The 16,341-nt window shown below is 44.1% G+C and overlaps 1 protein-coding gene across 4 annotated transcripts in view; it reads right to left on the minus strand.

Annotated features, from left to right (window-relative positions):
- TAF1 (TATA-box binding protein associated factor 1) overlaps window positions 1-16,341 on the minus strand; it is a 441,469-nt gene that overhangs the window by 246,710 nt on the left and 178,418 nt on the right. For 2 of the 4 annotated variants that reach the window (XM_029607221.1, XM_029607219.1), the window contains exons 21-24: window positions 13,892-14,011; window positions 11,479-11,654; window positions 856-1,097; window positions 549-762 (exon numbers count right to left, since the gene is read on the minus strand). In XM_029607221.1, the coding sequence (XP_029463081.1) occupies window positions 549-762; window positions 856-1,097; window positions 11,479-11,654; window positions 13,892-14,011 (752 nt within the window). Of the gene's footprint in view, window positions 1-548; window positions 763-855; window positions 1,098-11,478; window positions 11,655-13,891; window positions 14,015-16,341 lie in introns of all 4 variants that reach the window. The other 2 variants (XM_029607220.1, XM_029607217.1) reach the window with 1 other exon arrangement.

Below are 16,341 nucleotides of genomic sequence, written 5' to 3' on the forward strand. Positions count from 1 at the left end.
GTGAAGGCAGCTAGCTATACCTCGGTATAAAAAAAGCTCTAAATAAAAAAATTAAAAAGTGATAGAATGATAAAAGGAACTGGTCACTCCAGGGGATTTTTTTGGCAGAGACATTTGATATTTGAAGAGACATTTTGTCTTATTTCTCATGTTTTCCTAAGATGCTACACATTATATAAACTTATGAGCGCAACTGTACCTGGCTAACTTAACCAGATACGAGCAATATTTAGACTTATTCGACTAAACTAGCTGGATAAGTTAGAGCTGTTATTGAGTAGGTCTAAGTTAGCTAAATAAACCTATCTGGCTAACTAAAAAGTCATCTGGGTATATTCACCTCCTCGCATCCCGTCTCAGGTCACACTGGCTTCTTGTGCCTGTATCGGAATGCACATTTACTCATTATATATCCAAATTGGACAAGAACTACTACTAAACAGTGCACACTTCTCCCAGAAATATTGATTCATTAATAAATGTAAATAAATGTGAATTATAAAAGACTTTTGCGTTATTAACATTTACAATAACATGTAAATCTTTACATGAACTCTTCATCTTTGGTGGTCCGAATTCGGCTGTAAGCATCAATGACGGTGGATTTACGAACTGTCTCGCAGCGGACATACTCCTTCCCATCCTCGTCTCTAAATGTGCGATATATCTTTAGCCGCCGTCCAGTGGCAGAAGAATTTAGGCTGGTCACTGAGGCAGTATCGTCATCTTTGTGTGATCCTCCCGACGTAGCAGACACAGAAGCTAAAAGAAATAACAGAAACCAATCCTCAAGTGACAATGAAGATATAAAAATTCTTAATTTAAGCCCAAAATTCTCCATATCTTGTTACTTACAGAGTCCCTTTCTTTCCTTCTTCTCCTTCTTATTTTTTTCTTTGTCGTTGCCACTATCCTCTCCCATAAGCATTCTCTGCAGTTCTTTCCTCTCTTGCTCCTCCCGCTCTCGAGAGAGCTGGGAACTCGTTTTTTTATTCTGTAACATATTTTCTATATTTTTACCCATCTCTTCAAAGTCACTGTCCTCTGCTGAACTGCTGTCAGTGTCTGTGGACAACACTTCCACTGATTCCAAAACTCTGATAAAAAAAAAAAAAGGTCATATGACAGATTAGTGAAACTTGCATCTGAAACAGAATGAGAGCACTATTAGTTTTCAAGACCAGTGAAAACAAGGCAAACTCAAACTCCACTTTAGAAGCTTGCTGTGGGAAAGAATGATGAAGAAGAGAGAGGAGGAAAGAAAGGGAAAGCATTTTTATTTATCTTAAAGAGACCATGTTTCCTTTCCTGATGTTGATAATTCACCACACCACATCTGAATTTCAGGAGAACCAACTTTGTTAAAATGGAGGTGCATCTTAAGAAGGGGTTGTTAGGCTGGGAAGTTCTTTGGAAGCAGAAGATTATGCTGAATTAAAAGGGGCAACCATAAGGGCAACTAATCGTCATGTAAGGAAAGTAAAAACAAAAGATCAGTGAGATTTTCCAAATAGGTGGCTAATAAAGTAAAAATGTTAACAATTAAAGTACAAAGCACCTCAGAAAGAAGAAAACAATGAGGACTATCTAGTAAAGCTGAAAATAGCAGGGAAGATGGGATGTTGAAAATATGTGTGGAAGAAAAGACAGCTAACGCTTATCCCATTGCTCCTGGGTCATCATTGAATGGGCTCCGAATGGCCCAAACAGTGCTTCCCCCCCCCCCCCCCCAAACTATTTGTTAAATTTTAAGTTCTTGATTTCTATTGAGTTATTTAAACAGCAATGTAACAGTAGATTTAAAATTACATTGAGGTCCTATCGATTTAAAACTGAATGGGCCAATGTTGTTAGTGATATTGAATTCGGGTCTACCAAAATATTATCTAACAGTTTGGCTTCCTGGACCATGGGATGATGTTTCAAGAACTGCTAAGCACAAATGGGGTTCACCTGTCAAAGAAAGGTTGCAGTATCTTCCAACACACACAGACAAGCCTACTGAGGAGGACTTTAAACTGGAATTGTCAATGATGGGTAAAAAAAACCCTAAGGTAAGTAAAACATTAAATACTTGCATAGAAATGGGAAAAAGGGGCAATACCTGGAAAGCTATGTACACTAATACTCATAGGGGGTAGATTTTCAAAGGGATACGCGCGTACCCCCCGAAAACCTACCCCAAACCCCCCCCCTGCGGGCACCGAGCCTATTTTGCATAGGCTCGGCGGCGCGCGCAAGCCCTGGGACGCGCATAAGTCCTGGGGCTTGCATGGAGGGGCGTGTCGGGGGGGCGTGTCGCGAGTGACACTGCGTTTCGGGGGCGGCGCCACGGGGCGTGGTTTCGGCCCGGGGGCGTTCCGGGGGTGTGGCCGCGGCCTCGGACCAGCCCCCGGACCGGAACATGGAGCGCGGCAGCCGGCCTGGCAAGCGCAAAGTTACGCCTGCTATTTTGCCAACAAAGGTAGGGGGGGTTAGATAGGGCCGGGGGGGTGGGTTAGGTAGGGGAAGGGAAGGGAAGGTGCGGGGGGGGGAAGGAACGGAGGCAGGCTGCGCGGCTCGGCACACGCAGGCTGCCAATTTTGGGCAGCCTTGCGCGCGCCGACCCCAGATTTTAATGGATACGCGCGGCTACGCGCGCATCTATTAAAATCGCGCGAACAAAAGTACGCGTGTGCGCAGATTTATAAAATCTGCCCCAGCGTGTGTGAAATAAAGTTTCCAATCTAGAAGCAGTAACTGAAGAAACAAATTTAGATGAAGTGGGTGTCACGGAGACTTAGCACACAGAAAAGTATGACTGGGAGAACCAGATAGGAAGGAAGGGAAGATGCATGGAATATACATACCAAATATTATTAAAGCAACCGAATTGCAGGGGCTATGAGGTAAGGAGATGGCATTGTGGGTTAATCTAAAAAGAGGGAATGAACATCTATTTATACTAGTGTAATCTATAGACCTCTATTACAGACAGTGGAGATGCACAGATCCAGGTACGTACAGGGAATTAATGAATAATATTCACAAAATTGCTACAAAAGGGGAGATGTTTAATTGTTTTATTTTAAAATGTTGGGAACCACCTTGGGCAGCTTGCTGTTTTGTGCAGTAAATAAAAAAAATGTGAAATAAATAAATATTGTTAGGGGATTTCAAACTGCTGAATGCTGATTGGGACAACCCAGCTGCAGTGTCTCCTAGAAGCAGGGAGATCCTGGATTCGCTGCAAGGAAAATTATTCTTTTAACTAGAAAGAGAACCCATACAGGAGGAAGCGATATTAGACCTGGTAATTGATGTTGTTGAGGATGATCATCTGGGATCCAGTGATCACCGATGGTGTGGTTCAGTATCAGAGCACAAAAGGTAAAGATCCATTCAAAAGGCAAGGGTCCTGGACATCAGGAAAACTAACTTTCTTAAAATGGGAGACTACTTCAAGGAGTCGCTACATGGCTGGGAAAATCCTGGGGAAGTAGAAGAGCAGTGGGAAAAAACTAAAAAGAGATATTATAAGGGTAACTAACATTTTTGTTAGAAAAGTAAATATAAGAAAGAGGAAAAAGAGGCCACTATGATTTTCTAAAGAAGTAGCTGAAAAGGGAGAAACTACTAGAAATCCCGGAAATTGAAAGGAGAGCAATATCTGGAAAAGCAAAGAGAAGATGAGAAAATAGTCAGGAATGAAAAATTCAAATGAAAGATAAAATAGCAAATATGGTAAAATGGGGGTGGGGGGGGGGGGGCTTTTTTTTTTTTTTTTTTTAAAGATAAGTTAATGATAGTTGGAAGCACAAAAGTGACACTGTGAGACTCAGAGGTGAAGGAATATGTAGAAGCTGATGAAGAAAATGTAAAATTGCTTAATATTTCTGTTCAATATGGAAAGGCCTGGAGCAGAACCACATAAAACAATCACAAATAAGACTGGCAAGAAGGTAAAAGATTTTTCTGCCCAGTGTATCCAACTCCCTATGCTCACACCCAGGAGGAGCGGAGGCATGGGTACGGGAGCGGCGGGCCTTCTTCAAGGTGGACTCCACCACCACCGACTGGTTTGGGAGCTGTCTCTTGTCAAACCCGATGGCCTATTGCACCAGGTAGGTGGCATCGGCCTTCCTGTTAACAGGGGAGACAGAGATGGGGTGTTCCCACATGCGGAGGAGGAGCTCTTTGAAAATCTCATGGATCAGAACCGCCATGATTTCCTTGGAAGAGTTGATGAACTGGAGGACTTCCAGCATCTTGTGAAGTGCATCCTCCTCTGTAAGGAGTTGAAAGGGAATGGCTTCGGACAAACCCTGTGAAGGACAAGTCCTCAGGTGGTCACCGGCATGTTCCTCCAGCGGGGAGGGCTCCAAAAGCGGGTCATCGGAGTAGTCCGAGGATGAGACCATGGAATGGTCACCCAGGGGTCATAGGGCCCCTCCTCCGCACTGGGACCAGCTCGTCGGGGGCAAGGTCCATGAGGGTCATCAGCCCTAGGCTCTGAAGGCTTCAAAGGCCATCGGCAGCATCACGGAAATCAGTACAAGCAAGGTATCTGAAAAGTAAACCCTGACAACTGTAGGTATAGAACTTCCTGGATATAGAAAGAATTCAGAGATGTAGACAAGAGAAAGACTCTTGGGCAACGACTGTATAGTTTCCTTCGGTGTTAAAGACAACCAAAAAACAACTGGGGCCCAAGAGCCCATCAGAAGAAACTGCGGTCCACTGACATCTGAAGGACCAAATGTCTCAGCAGAACGATGTCCAGGTATGGCTGGTAGGCATAATGGGCAGAAAACTCCAAGCAATGCTAGGAGAACAAGCAGCAAGCCATGGCAGGGCCTGGGACAGACACTGCATGCCAAAGCAGCAGATGTAGCTACGCAGCGCAGGGGTTTCCGGCAATCCCTGTAACAGACCTGTAGCCCAAAGCTCCCAAGCAGGGAGATGAGATAGGCCTGAAGTTCACCCAAGAATACCTATCAAGAATAGGTTCATCTATCCTGCACAGGATAGCACAGGGGAGCAAGAAGGCCCTTTGGGCAACCTAGAGAAATGAGAAAAGCTAAAGGCAGTGCTGGCCAGAGCATGGCAAAAAATGAGGTGTATCCTTCCTGGCAGATATACAGAAGATATATCACGAGTGCCTTAGCTTGTCCTCCCTTTCCCTGACAAACCACCGGATGTCGGAAGGAGCAAAGAACACAAGGAGGTAGACCAGTGGACTGCCTGGGCAAGTACAAGTCACCAGGTTGTCTATCAACCTCAAGCGAACAACTCACTGTGGAATCCAGCAGGGAGTTACCCACTAAGATAGAGCCTTCATCCTGCTAGGAAAAGCGAAAACTGAGAGCGAATGCCCTAGGGGAGAAATCCTGAAAACTCCACTAGGAGCCGGGAAGCACAGGATTTCATTACTGGCCTGGAAACTCGAAGGGCACCAAGGCAGGCCCAGGGTGATCTCAGAACAGATTGCCAAGCACCCAGCTGAGTGCATATACTTCCCTCCAAGGAAGCATGTGGTCCAGCACTGGGCAATAGCTACAAGAGTCATAGCGAAAGGGTGAAAGGCATGTTTGCCCCCATTTGATGGACTAGAATTTTCCTCACAAAGGGTTCCTCAGGCAAGAATGACTGGAGATAGCGGTCCTTAAGAAAAGACACCTACAGAGGCCAGCAGGTATCAAAGTGACTCCTGAACAGGGAAAACCCTGAGGGATTACCGAGGAGCAATACTGGATAGGCTCCCTCATGAATAGACCTGTTGCATCTTAGAGCAATTGAGAGAAAAGTGTTACCCTCGACTAGCCAGAGCAGTGCCATCCCTTCTCCGGGAACAGAGAAACAAGGGACACCCCTCAACAGGATGCACAGTCAGGCATCCAGAGGGGAATCTATAAGGGCTGCCCTGAAACCCAGTCAAATCTTCCCTTCCAGAGGGGACAGGGAGCAATGGGCTCAGGGCCTCCCTGTCCTGAAAGACCTTTCAAATCCCTAGAAGAGAGATGAGGCACAATCACTGATCGCTGAGGTGCCAAAGCAACCAACCTCCCACAGGCATCCAGCCTCGAATGGGGGAGGTCGCCACCGTAATCCATGGAGGATCCCCAGCGACAACGGTCCAACGACAGCTGCTGCGGCTCTGGCCTCCAAGAAGACGCACCGATTCAAAGAATCGAGGCCCTGGTTCAGAGAAAAACTTGCCAGGGACAGAACCACAAAAAAAGGTGTTTTGGACATGGGAGAGATCGAAAGACACATTACTCTGCTGAGGGAGAAGAGAACTCCCAAACCACTCTCCAGATGTCTACTCTCCTCAGGGTCCGACCAGGAATGCAGTCCTAGGTCAGTCCTGTGTGTGCGCTTTTCCTTCCGCTCGGGCAACTGAAGGAACAAGCTCCTGCTGAAAAAGCACGCAATAGTATCCCATCCTGCAGATGATATACTTATGATTCCATGTGCCATGCTTGTGGATAGAATCCCACGCCACAGCACCACATGCCATAGTCAGTGACTACACGCTCACCCACTACAAAACACAGGGTGTGATGATGCCTCCCCTACTAGTACTCCTCAGCACTGTGCGGTGCAGAATTGACAAGGAGTGTGAGACCATGACGGGATAATGGCAGAACCCTGGCATGGCTGATGACTGCACAGACAAGGAGAATGCCACCTGCCATTGCCCGAGGCACTTAGAGTAGATGCCTAGCCTTTCCCGATTGCACGTGCTGAGCACCAACTTCAAAGTAACTCCCAGCAAAGTGAAAAAGAACAGTGTGACGATGGCATCCCCAGAACCACTGATGCTCTGAGTAAGGTATGGTAAAGGGTGGCAGTCTATGACGTCACCCCCTCCAGTTCCTGATAATGCTTTGAGAGGCAGGCCCTCGAAACAATTAGGAATGGCTCACCTTCGATTCCCTCAGGGAACAGCAGCAGTGAAGTCCCTGGCGACCAAAGGTGCCCATGGGATTCTGCGGTCAAGTCCTGCGGCCTCCAACCACAACCACTGGTGCCCAGAGCAGTGATGGTGCCTGTAGGGTCCATGGCACTTTCACGCTCATCAATGCATAGTCACAATGAGGGCACCCGACGACTCTGAACCCAGGACTTTGACGGCTCTTGACAGAACCATAATCAGTTCGACGGAATATAGTGCCATCCCCCTTGCCAAAGGTGCCAATGGACACTGACCCCCAGTGGCCAAAAGGAACCGATGACCACCAGCAACTGTTCTTCTTGGCTCACTTATCTACTCGAGAGCATCGATGCTGTGAGCTTGATGGCCTCGCAAGTACTAAGGCTGATGACATCCTCGCTAGTGCCCATTAACACCGATGGTGTATGCATCTTGGTGGGGTCTCCAATGCCGAGACCATCGGCAGCCATGGTCCAATAGCCATAGGCCATAAAGACAGCACAGAGCTCCACAGTGCCTTGTAGAGGACACCACCAAGGAGCCTCGAGGGCATGGGACCACTGCGCTTGGATGTCCCAGCATACCAGAGTGCCTTGAGCAGATGGCGACCCCTGCACTCAATCCTTTCAAGGCGAAAAACCCCTGCCACCCGAGGTCTGCAGGGTCACATGGGGGCCTCCTAAAGCCCCAGCAGTCAATGGCCTCAAGGACAACCAGGGCGCTCAATGGTGAACCCAGTGCCTGATTGGTGGTGCTCGATGTAGTCGAGACAGTAATGAGAGGAATCGGTGGTCCGAGGGCCTCCATGGTGGCCTCCCATCCAGAGGGTCTTGAGGTCATCAATAGTATCAGGGCAGCACCACAACACAATGGAATTGATGCCATGTTCTATGCTGGCATCGAGGTCACACACAGCGATGATCTAGAGGGTGGCCATGGCATCAAGGGTACGCACCTTGAAAGCCTCGAGGGTGGCCACGCACAGACCCTGATGGAATCAAATCTGTCGATGATATCAATGGCACCGCAGGTGTCAAGGGACCTGTGGGCTCTGAGAGTACTGCGGGCATCGAGGACACAGCAGCATCAATGGTACCATGGGCACTGCAGCATCGAGTGCAGCAAGGGCACTGTGGCATTAAAGGTATTGCGGCACAGAGGGCAGCACAGCCTTGAGGCATCAAGGACATTGATTTGCATTGCTACGCCACCTCCTTAATGCCCAAGCCAGTGTAGCAAGACTCCACTTCCACCGATGTAGATAGCTCAGAAGGCCTCTATGGCATCCTGGGCAGTCACGCACCTCGATGGCGTCAAGGGTGACCATGGTGCTCGATGGCAAACCTGGTCCCCGACACTAGAGGTTGGTGTGCTCCACCACCTCGAGGCCCAAGGCGTCGATGATTCCGGTGCCCTTACAGTATCGAGGGTGATCATCCCGGTACTTCAATGGCATTGAGGGTGCTCCATGGTAATCCCGGTCCCTGATGCGGTCCTCATATCGATGCATCGTATGAATGGTGTGCTGTTCACAGATATGCATGGGGAACTGTTACTAGGTATGGCACCGAGCTGCGGCAGCAAGCTGTTAGCCCAGGCTCCTGCTCACCCTTTCTCCCAAGGAGACTGCACTGCCAAGACTGGAAAACAGGAGGGTAGGCTATGTCATCCAGGGCTCCCGCCCATGGAGACTAGTTCCTTGGAATGTGGGGAGGATGAGCTCTCCCCCCAACAGAAATGGCATGGTCCTCTATCCCTCCGCCATCTGAATCCATCGATACCAATCAATCGGTGAAACGACATGGAACTCCAACCTGGGTACAATTCAGGTGAGTCCCCAGGCTCAGTGGCCTACATGGATCACCAACGGACTACAGAAGTCAGTCCTGTCAGCATCGGGGAAAAAAACCAGACAGAGCAAGGAAAGGACACAGATACAAATTGCAAAACAGTTTTTAAAGTAACGGACTCTGCCAGGCTGCACAGGGAAGCTCCCCATGCAGCCGGAAGACAGTTGGAAATAAGAGGAAATAGAAGAAATAAAACTACAGGAAAAGGAAAGAAAACAGTTGCAGCTCTAGAAAAAAATCACAAGAACTGTGAGAAGACAGCGAAGTTGAATACTGTAAGTACACGGGTTCTGCATAAAAAAAAAGAGACTAAAGTATTCTGCCTAGGGGGCAGGGTGATGACTACAGTTACACATGCTCAGTAGGGCATGTTTGAGAGTTCTAGAATCTTTGAGATCAAATTTCTGTGCCAGGCTCCATCCAATGATGTCACCCATTTGTGAGGACTACCATCCTGCTTGTCCTAGGAGAAAAAAAAAAGGAAACAGGAAGTAGGACTGTCACGGGGGTCCTCAAGCATTGATGTCAAGAAACCCATTACTTTTTTTTTTAAAGAAAAGAACAATACTGCCTGTTAATTCATCCTCATTACACAGCAGAGGAATGCAGACAGAAACCTCTGATATGGGATTTCACTTGCCTCCTAGGCATACAAAGATGAGCAACAGAGAAATAATACAGTTTTTTAGCACAAACACTGCTAATGGGAATAACTGTGACTTTTCTCGAGATTACACAAATGCAGCTAGAAGACTTGGCAGGTGTCCCAGACTACAGCCCAATACAAAGTTCTCTGTAAGCAATTTAAAGTGTTATGATTTGCCATAAAAGAAAAGCAACACGTTTTTAAAGTTTATAAGTCACTATTTAAATATTAGAAGCTTTAAGCCAGTAAAATAAACTATAAATAAATATCTGCAATGTAGCTAGATAGCAAAACAAGACGACTAAGCATACAGCCTGTTAACATAAATAGATGATACAAATTATGAGCCTATAAGTCTCTGTTTATAAATCTGTCTGTTTATAAATTTATGAAGCTGTGTTTATAAATTTATGGGTCTATAAGTCATTGTCTATAAATTTATGAAGCTATAGATTTATTAACAAATAAAAAAGTATAAATATGATGAGAATCGTGAGCTCAAGGCTGCTGTCTTTAACTGTGCTGCAACAGGGGATAACAATCCAAGACCTGGGATTAGTATGTATAGATAAGAACCATTTTTTCTTTTTGTATCCATTTTAGAAAAGACTTGATTAATTTACTCAAGACAGAACTAAATGGAGAAAGGTCATTAGTAAAGTACCCAAGAGCTTTGTACTGGGACCTGAACTATTTAGCATATTCATAAATGCTCTGGAAAAGTGCGATGACCAAATCTGCAGATGACACAATTATTTTGAGTCATTAAAAATAGGATTGTTAGGAACTGCAGAAGGACCTTGTGAGACTGGGTATCTAAATAGTAGATGCAATGTAATGTGGACAAGTATGAAGTAATGCATGTAGAGAAAAATAATCCCATGTTAGGAGTCACCAGCCAGGAAAAGGAACTCGGAGTCCTTGCAGACAATATCTTGAAATCTTCAGCTCAGTGTGTGGCAGCAGAGAAGGCAGCAAATAGAATGTTAGGAATTATTTGGAAAGGAACAGAGAACACAACAGAGAATATCATAATGTCTTTGTATAAATCCATGGTGCGACTGCACTTTGAGTATTGTGTACAGTTTTGGTCACCCCATCTCAAAAAAGAGAAATGCTAAACAGATTAGGGCTCTTTAGCTTGGAAAAGACATAACTCAGGGGATATGGTTGAGATTTATAAAATTGTGAGTGGGATGAAACTATAAATAAGGAATAGTTATTTACCCTTTCAAACAACACTAGGACAATGGGACACTCCATGAAAGAAGTAACTGGCAGATTTAAAACAAATTATAGGAAGTATTTTTTCATTCAGTACACTATAAAGCTATGGAATATATTGATAGAGGATGTGGTCAAGGCAACTAACATTATGGAGTTCAAAAGATGACTGAACAAGTTGCTGAAGGAAAAGGCCATAAACAATTAGCCATGTAAACTTGGAAAAGCCAGCGTTTATCCCTGTGAGTGAGATACAAGGAATATATCAACTATTGGGGGAATTTACCAAGTACTTGCAACCTGGACTGACCACCATCAGAGACAGGATGCTGGGCTTGATTAATTTTGGTTTGACCTAGCATGGCAGTTCTTATGTTCTTAACATTAAAGCTGTGAGGGCGAGGGACTAAAGGTTGGGGTGAAATAGAATTCCCTGGTTGTGCGACAAAAGAGGGAAAAATGAACAATCTAATGGGTTTCTGGACAGATAGATCCCAAATGATAGAATCCAGCAGATTTTACAGTGTTAGTGGATAAACATTTAATTATCAATACTAATCCAGTACTAATGCAAACTAAGTACCAGCTAAGGAAAAGATTTCAAACAATATGCAACTAACTTTAGATTTTAATTTCATTACTATGTGAAGCTTGATATTAACAACATCTATGATCTTTGAACTATCTGAACTACACAAGCAATATTGTTTATGCAATTGCATCAGAGGTAAAGAAAGTCTCCTGCTCTCAAACAGTCTTATTCAGTAAATACTGCATAAAAAAACTGACAGGACTGCTCCAATGAATAAATAGGAAGAAAACTCTACCCTACAGTAACATACTTGTTTTGCAGGTCAAAAATCCGCTGACATTCTTCTTTGTATCTCTCCTGGTGCTCTGCCACAGAAAACCGTGATCCACGGGCAAATTTGCTCATTGGTCCTTCACCAGAACGTGCTTGCTCTGTGGACATGGTACGTACCACATCAATCACTTCCCAACGGGATAGCTTTTTAATCTGCAAGGAGAAAAAATTGTTATTAAATAGGATTATTGAAATAAGAACTAAAGAAATGATACTCACAAATAGGAAGAGTCCAGGGTTATGGTGGGCGAAACCTGACAGTCTAGTGTTCACCAGACAGTGTGGTTTAATATATAAACAACAGCAAAGATGGGTCAAATCAAAGTATAAAGAGTACTTCAGGCAGACACTAGCAGAAGAGGACGATTTTAATGGAGAAGAGTAAAACATGTTGGACAAGGATGGTAAGAAAAAGCAGAAATACTGAATACTTTTGTAGAATAGTCACTGAAGAAGGGGATGTAGAAGGATCAGAGATAGTTAAATGGAAGAAAGGCAGTGGCATAGCTCATTTAGAAAAAAAGAGGGTCTATATGGAACCAGTAAAACTTAAAGTGGACAAGGAAATAGGATGTGCAACTACTTATTAGTCAGGATAGTTCCAGCTACTGATTTATTGGATAAACCCAGGGCAAGGAACGGAAGGCTCATCTGCATACTTCTCCCAGAAGCCCCGGCAGAGGATTCCAGAGGATATTGTGAACCATCCAGGCTTCTGTTCCTGCATCCCCAGGATGACTAGGGTCAGAGAGATACTAGACTGCATACTAAGAGGCATAACTAACAGGAAGGAGTACTGTACAGGTCACCAATGAGGCCTCACCTGGAGTAACTGTGTTCAGTTCAGGAGACCGTATCTCAAAAAGGATAGGGAAAGGATAGAAGCAGTCTAGAGAAAGGCAATCAAAATGGTGTGGGGCTACACCAGAAGACTTATAAGAGAAGACGCGAGGACTTAAACATGTATACATTGAGGAGAGAAGATAAGAGAAGGGAGATATGGTACAGACTTTGAAATATCTAAAAGGTATTAAGAATACAAAGAGACAGATTTTTCAATGGAAAGGAAGCTGTAGAACTAGAGGTCATAATACTCAAAAAAAAAGGTCCAGTGAATGCTAGACACTTGAGATATCAACAATAAACAATAAAGTCTAGCTCAAATAAAAAGGATTGTATATGGTCAAACTGGGGAAACCTCATATAGTGCCAAAATTAGGCTAGAAACTGCTTATATTGGCTACTTATTTTGAATCTCTAACTCCAACGATATGGTTGTTAGAATACTTGTATAATCATCGGTGACCCCAGAAAGACAGGATTGCGTCCTTGGCTATCTTGACAAATTCAGTGTGAGTCCACTATTGTGGGAGCTGATGATGGTATACTAGAAAAAAGCAAAATGTTATACCAATCACAACTCACTGTTATGACGCCAAGTTGCTGTATATGAAACTTCATGCGGTAAGTATCATAGTCCCAACACTGCAATGTTTCGAATTATAAATCTTCCTCAGGGAATCACTCTTAAGCATGGAATATACTTAAGTATCTCGGCTGTAATAACACACTCAATATATAATGGGCAAATATGCTCCTTCATTCGAGTGTAGTATGTGCGCTGATGGCGAAAGACTGGCTTTCTACGGTCAGAGTACTTCTTCTTTTTTGCGCGATTGTGATCTGTATTATTCACGATCTGCTCCTTGCGCTGTTATGGCACCGTCAGTTCAGTTCACCGATGATTATACAAGTATTCTAACAACCATATCGTTGGAGTTAGAGATTCAAAATAAGTAGCCAATATAGGCAGTTTCTAGCCTAATTTTGGCACTATATGAGGTTTCCCCAGTTTGACCATATACAATCCTTTTTATCTGAGCTAGACTTTATTGTTTATTGTTGAACTAGAGGTCATGACATAAAATTACAGGGTGTGGACAAAGTCATGATTATGTATTTTTTTAAATATATAAACTGCTTGGATTTGCATAATAAATCATAAAACGGAGGAAAAAAGCAGGCATGCAGCTGCACAGAACTACTGTACATGCCCACAGGATCTGAAGTTCCTGGAAAGTTCTGTCCAGTTTGGCACAGACAGGATGTCATCACCCACTTGTATGATGGGTGAACTGCATGACCACAAAGAAAAGAGAGTAATATCGCTTGCTCAGAGAATGAGAGACCTAGCACCTTATTCTAGACTTACCTTCCATTCTGTGTGTATGGGAAAAGGCTTAATATATCAGGTCCCTAGAGTCAAAAGGCTTCTGAAGAGTCTAGCAGCCTCTGTTACACTTTCGCTTAGAGCAACAGACTGAACCATCCCTTGCAATTTTAGGTTTTTCTCCCCCCCCCCCCCCCCCCCCCCCGTGCTTCCCTCTCACCTCTTCTTCTGGAACTCCAAATTTACGCAGCAGTTGTTTCGCATTTTTTAGAGAAAGACGACGTAGATCAGCATCTGTTCCCGTCACAGTCTTCTTCACGGGCTGTGGTTCCTTATCATCCTGCTCATGATTAGAAAAATGTGAGAATCTTAATTGTTTGTTCTAATCTACTGCTGCACTTCCACCCAGAAGTTTAATAGTTCATCCCAACCTTCCCATCCTATCACACCATCATCATATTTATCTTCCCATATAAAAGTCCAAAATGACGTACAACATATCAGTAAACAAAATTCACATATTTATCATTTATGGTATTTTCCATCTATTTAATACATTTAGCAACTGAACACCCTATCAAATTAAAGCCTCAAATATATATAATTTAATGAGATTTTCGCTGGGAAAGCCAGCCTAATAGCCAGATTTTAAGCAACTGCTTAAACCCTTGAAGGTTAGGGCTAAAAAGAAGTTTTTTAGGAAGCACATTCCAGTGAACTGGAACATGGTATGAAAAGCCTCGCTGCTTTGTCCTAGTCAGCTGAGCAGTGGCGTCTCAAGATAGAAGCATTTGGGGTGGCAACAAGGGGTAAGCCAAAGTGACATTTACACCCATCATGCCCCCCTCCCATTAAACTGGCTATAAGAGATACAGGGAAAAGACCAAAGTCCTTCTGTGCAATTTTAAAAAAACGCAGCCAGTTTAAACCTCCCAGTAAAACAACCATTAAAATTATTTGATAGCCTCATTCAACTAATTCTTCTATATGGATATAGAAACTCAACATAAATCCTGTGTTCTCCAATTCAGTAACAATCTACATCCACAGAAAGTTCCCCAACAATGTATGTAAGACACTGACCCTTACAATTCACCATACAAAAAAAACACCACCATATTTTCAAATTCTGTTGTCAGTAACAGGAGCGCAAGCACCTTCCACTTTTAGACCCTTTGTAAAGTAACACAAAACTAACAAAACACCCCCCCCCCCCCCAAAAAAAACTTATGGGATAAAGTGTTAATGACTTATCCAACTTATGTAAACTGACGTGAAGTGCATATGATATGTTCAGTATATAAAATGCCTAAATAAATAAATAAATAAATAAATAAAATATAGCCAACCTTTCATACTGAAGCAACACTAATTCCAAGAACTCAAACATTAACAACCCTACCTATGAGGAGGCAGCACTTGAAATATTACACCAGGCCCTAACATATCAATATACCACTTAAGAAAAGAGAACAAGTCAGGTTGCTATAGATCCCTACACACAAACTACATCCTAGCAGAATACCTCACTTCGGCCACACATGCAGAACACAGATATACCCTTGCCAAATAGGATAAGCAGACCATAAAGTATAAACAGAAGTGAGTAGACAAAAAATAAACTGGAAACCACAACAAGCTGCATTATGTATGCAGTGCAACAATGGAAAAACAAACATCACCATTCCTCATAAAACATCATCAAACATACACATATATAAAGGCAAGCAGACTCCCTCATACATACCACAGGTAGGCAAGCTCCATCTTATACACACACACCCGTAGTAGGCAGGCTCCCTCTCATACACATGCAGGCAGGCAGGCTTCCTCTCATAAACACACATATACAGGCAGCCAGACTCCCTCTCATATAAACACACATACACACAGGCAGGCATGCTCTTTCATGCACAAACAGGCAGGCAGGCTCCCTTTCTCACTCACATACACATATAGGCAGGCTCCCTCTCTCATCCAAGAGGATGAGCAAGTAGTTCATTTAAAACAAATCGAAGAAAATTCTTTTTCACTCAGTGCATAGTTAAGCTCTGGAATTCATTGCCAGTGGATGCGGTTACAACAGTTAGTGTAATTGGATTTAAAAAATGTTTGGATAAGTTCCTAGAGGATAAATCCATAAACTGCTATGATGGGAATTAATAAGCAACAGTAGCATGTGATTCATTTAATGTTTGGGTACTTGTCAGGTATTTGTGATTTGGATTGGCCACTGTTGGAAACAGGATACTGGGCTTAGTCTGACCCAGCATGGCATATCTTATGTTCTTATGTCCACACACACGCAGGCAGGCTCCCTTTATCAAACACACACACACACACAGGCAGGTTCCTTCTCTTACTCACACATGGGATGGCATGGGATCTATCAGCGGCTCCAAAGGGCCTTTCCCTCTTTCTTCAGTAGTCAATGGCATGGGATCCTCAGTCAACTCCACCACAACCTCTCCATCTTCTGCTACTGTTGTGTTGTGGGAGGAAGGCAGGAGCCCCTTCTGTTGCTCTTGCTCATTTGCTGGCCCCGCATGTGAATTCAAATTTGTGGTGCTGGCACTTCCTCAGGGCCAGCGCAACCCACTGTGCAAGCTGTGCACTTGCACAGGGCGGCGGCCTCAGGGCCGTGACCAAGTTGAGTCAGCTGCTGGCACC

The sequence above is a fragment of the Rhinatrema bivittatum genome, chromosome 6 (assembly GCF_901001135.1).
Source record: "Rhinatrema bivittatum chromosome 6, aRhiBiv1.1, whole genome shotgun sequence".
Lineage (NCBI taxonomy): Eukaryota > Metazoa > Chordata > Amphibia > Gymnophiona > Rhinatrematidae > Rhinatrema > Rhinatrema bivittatum.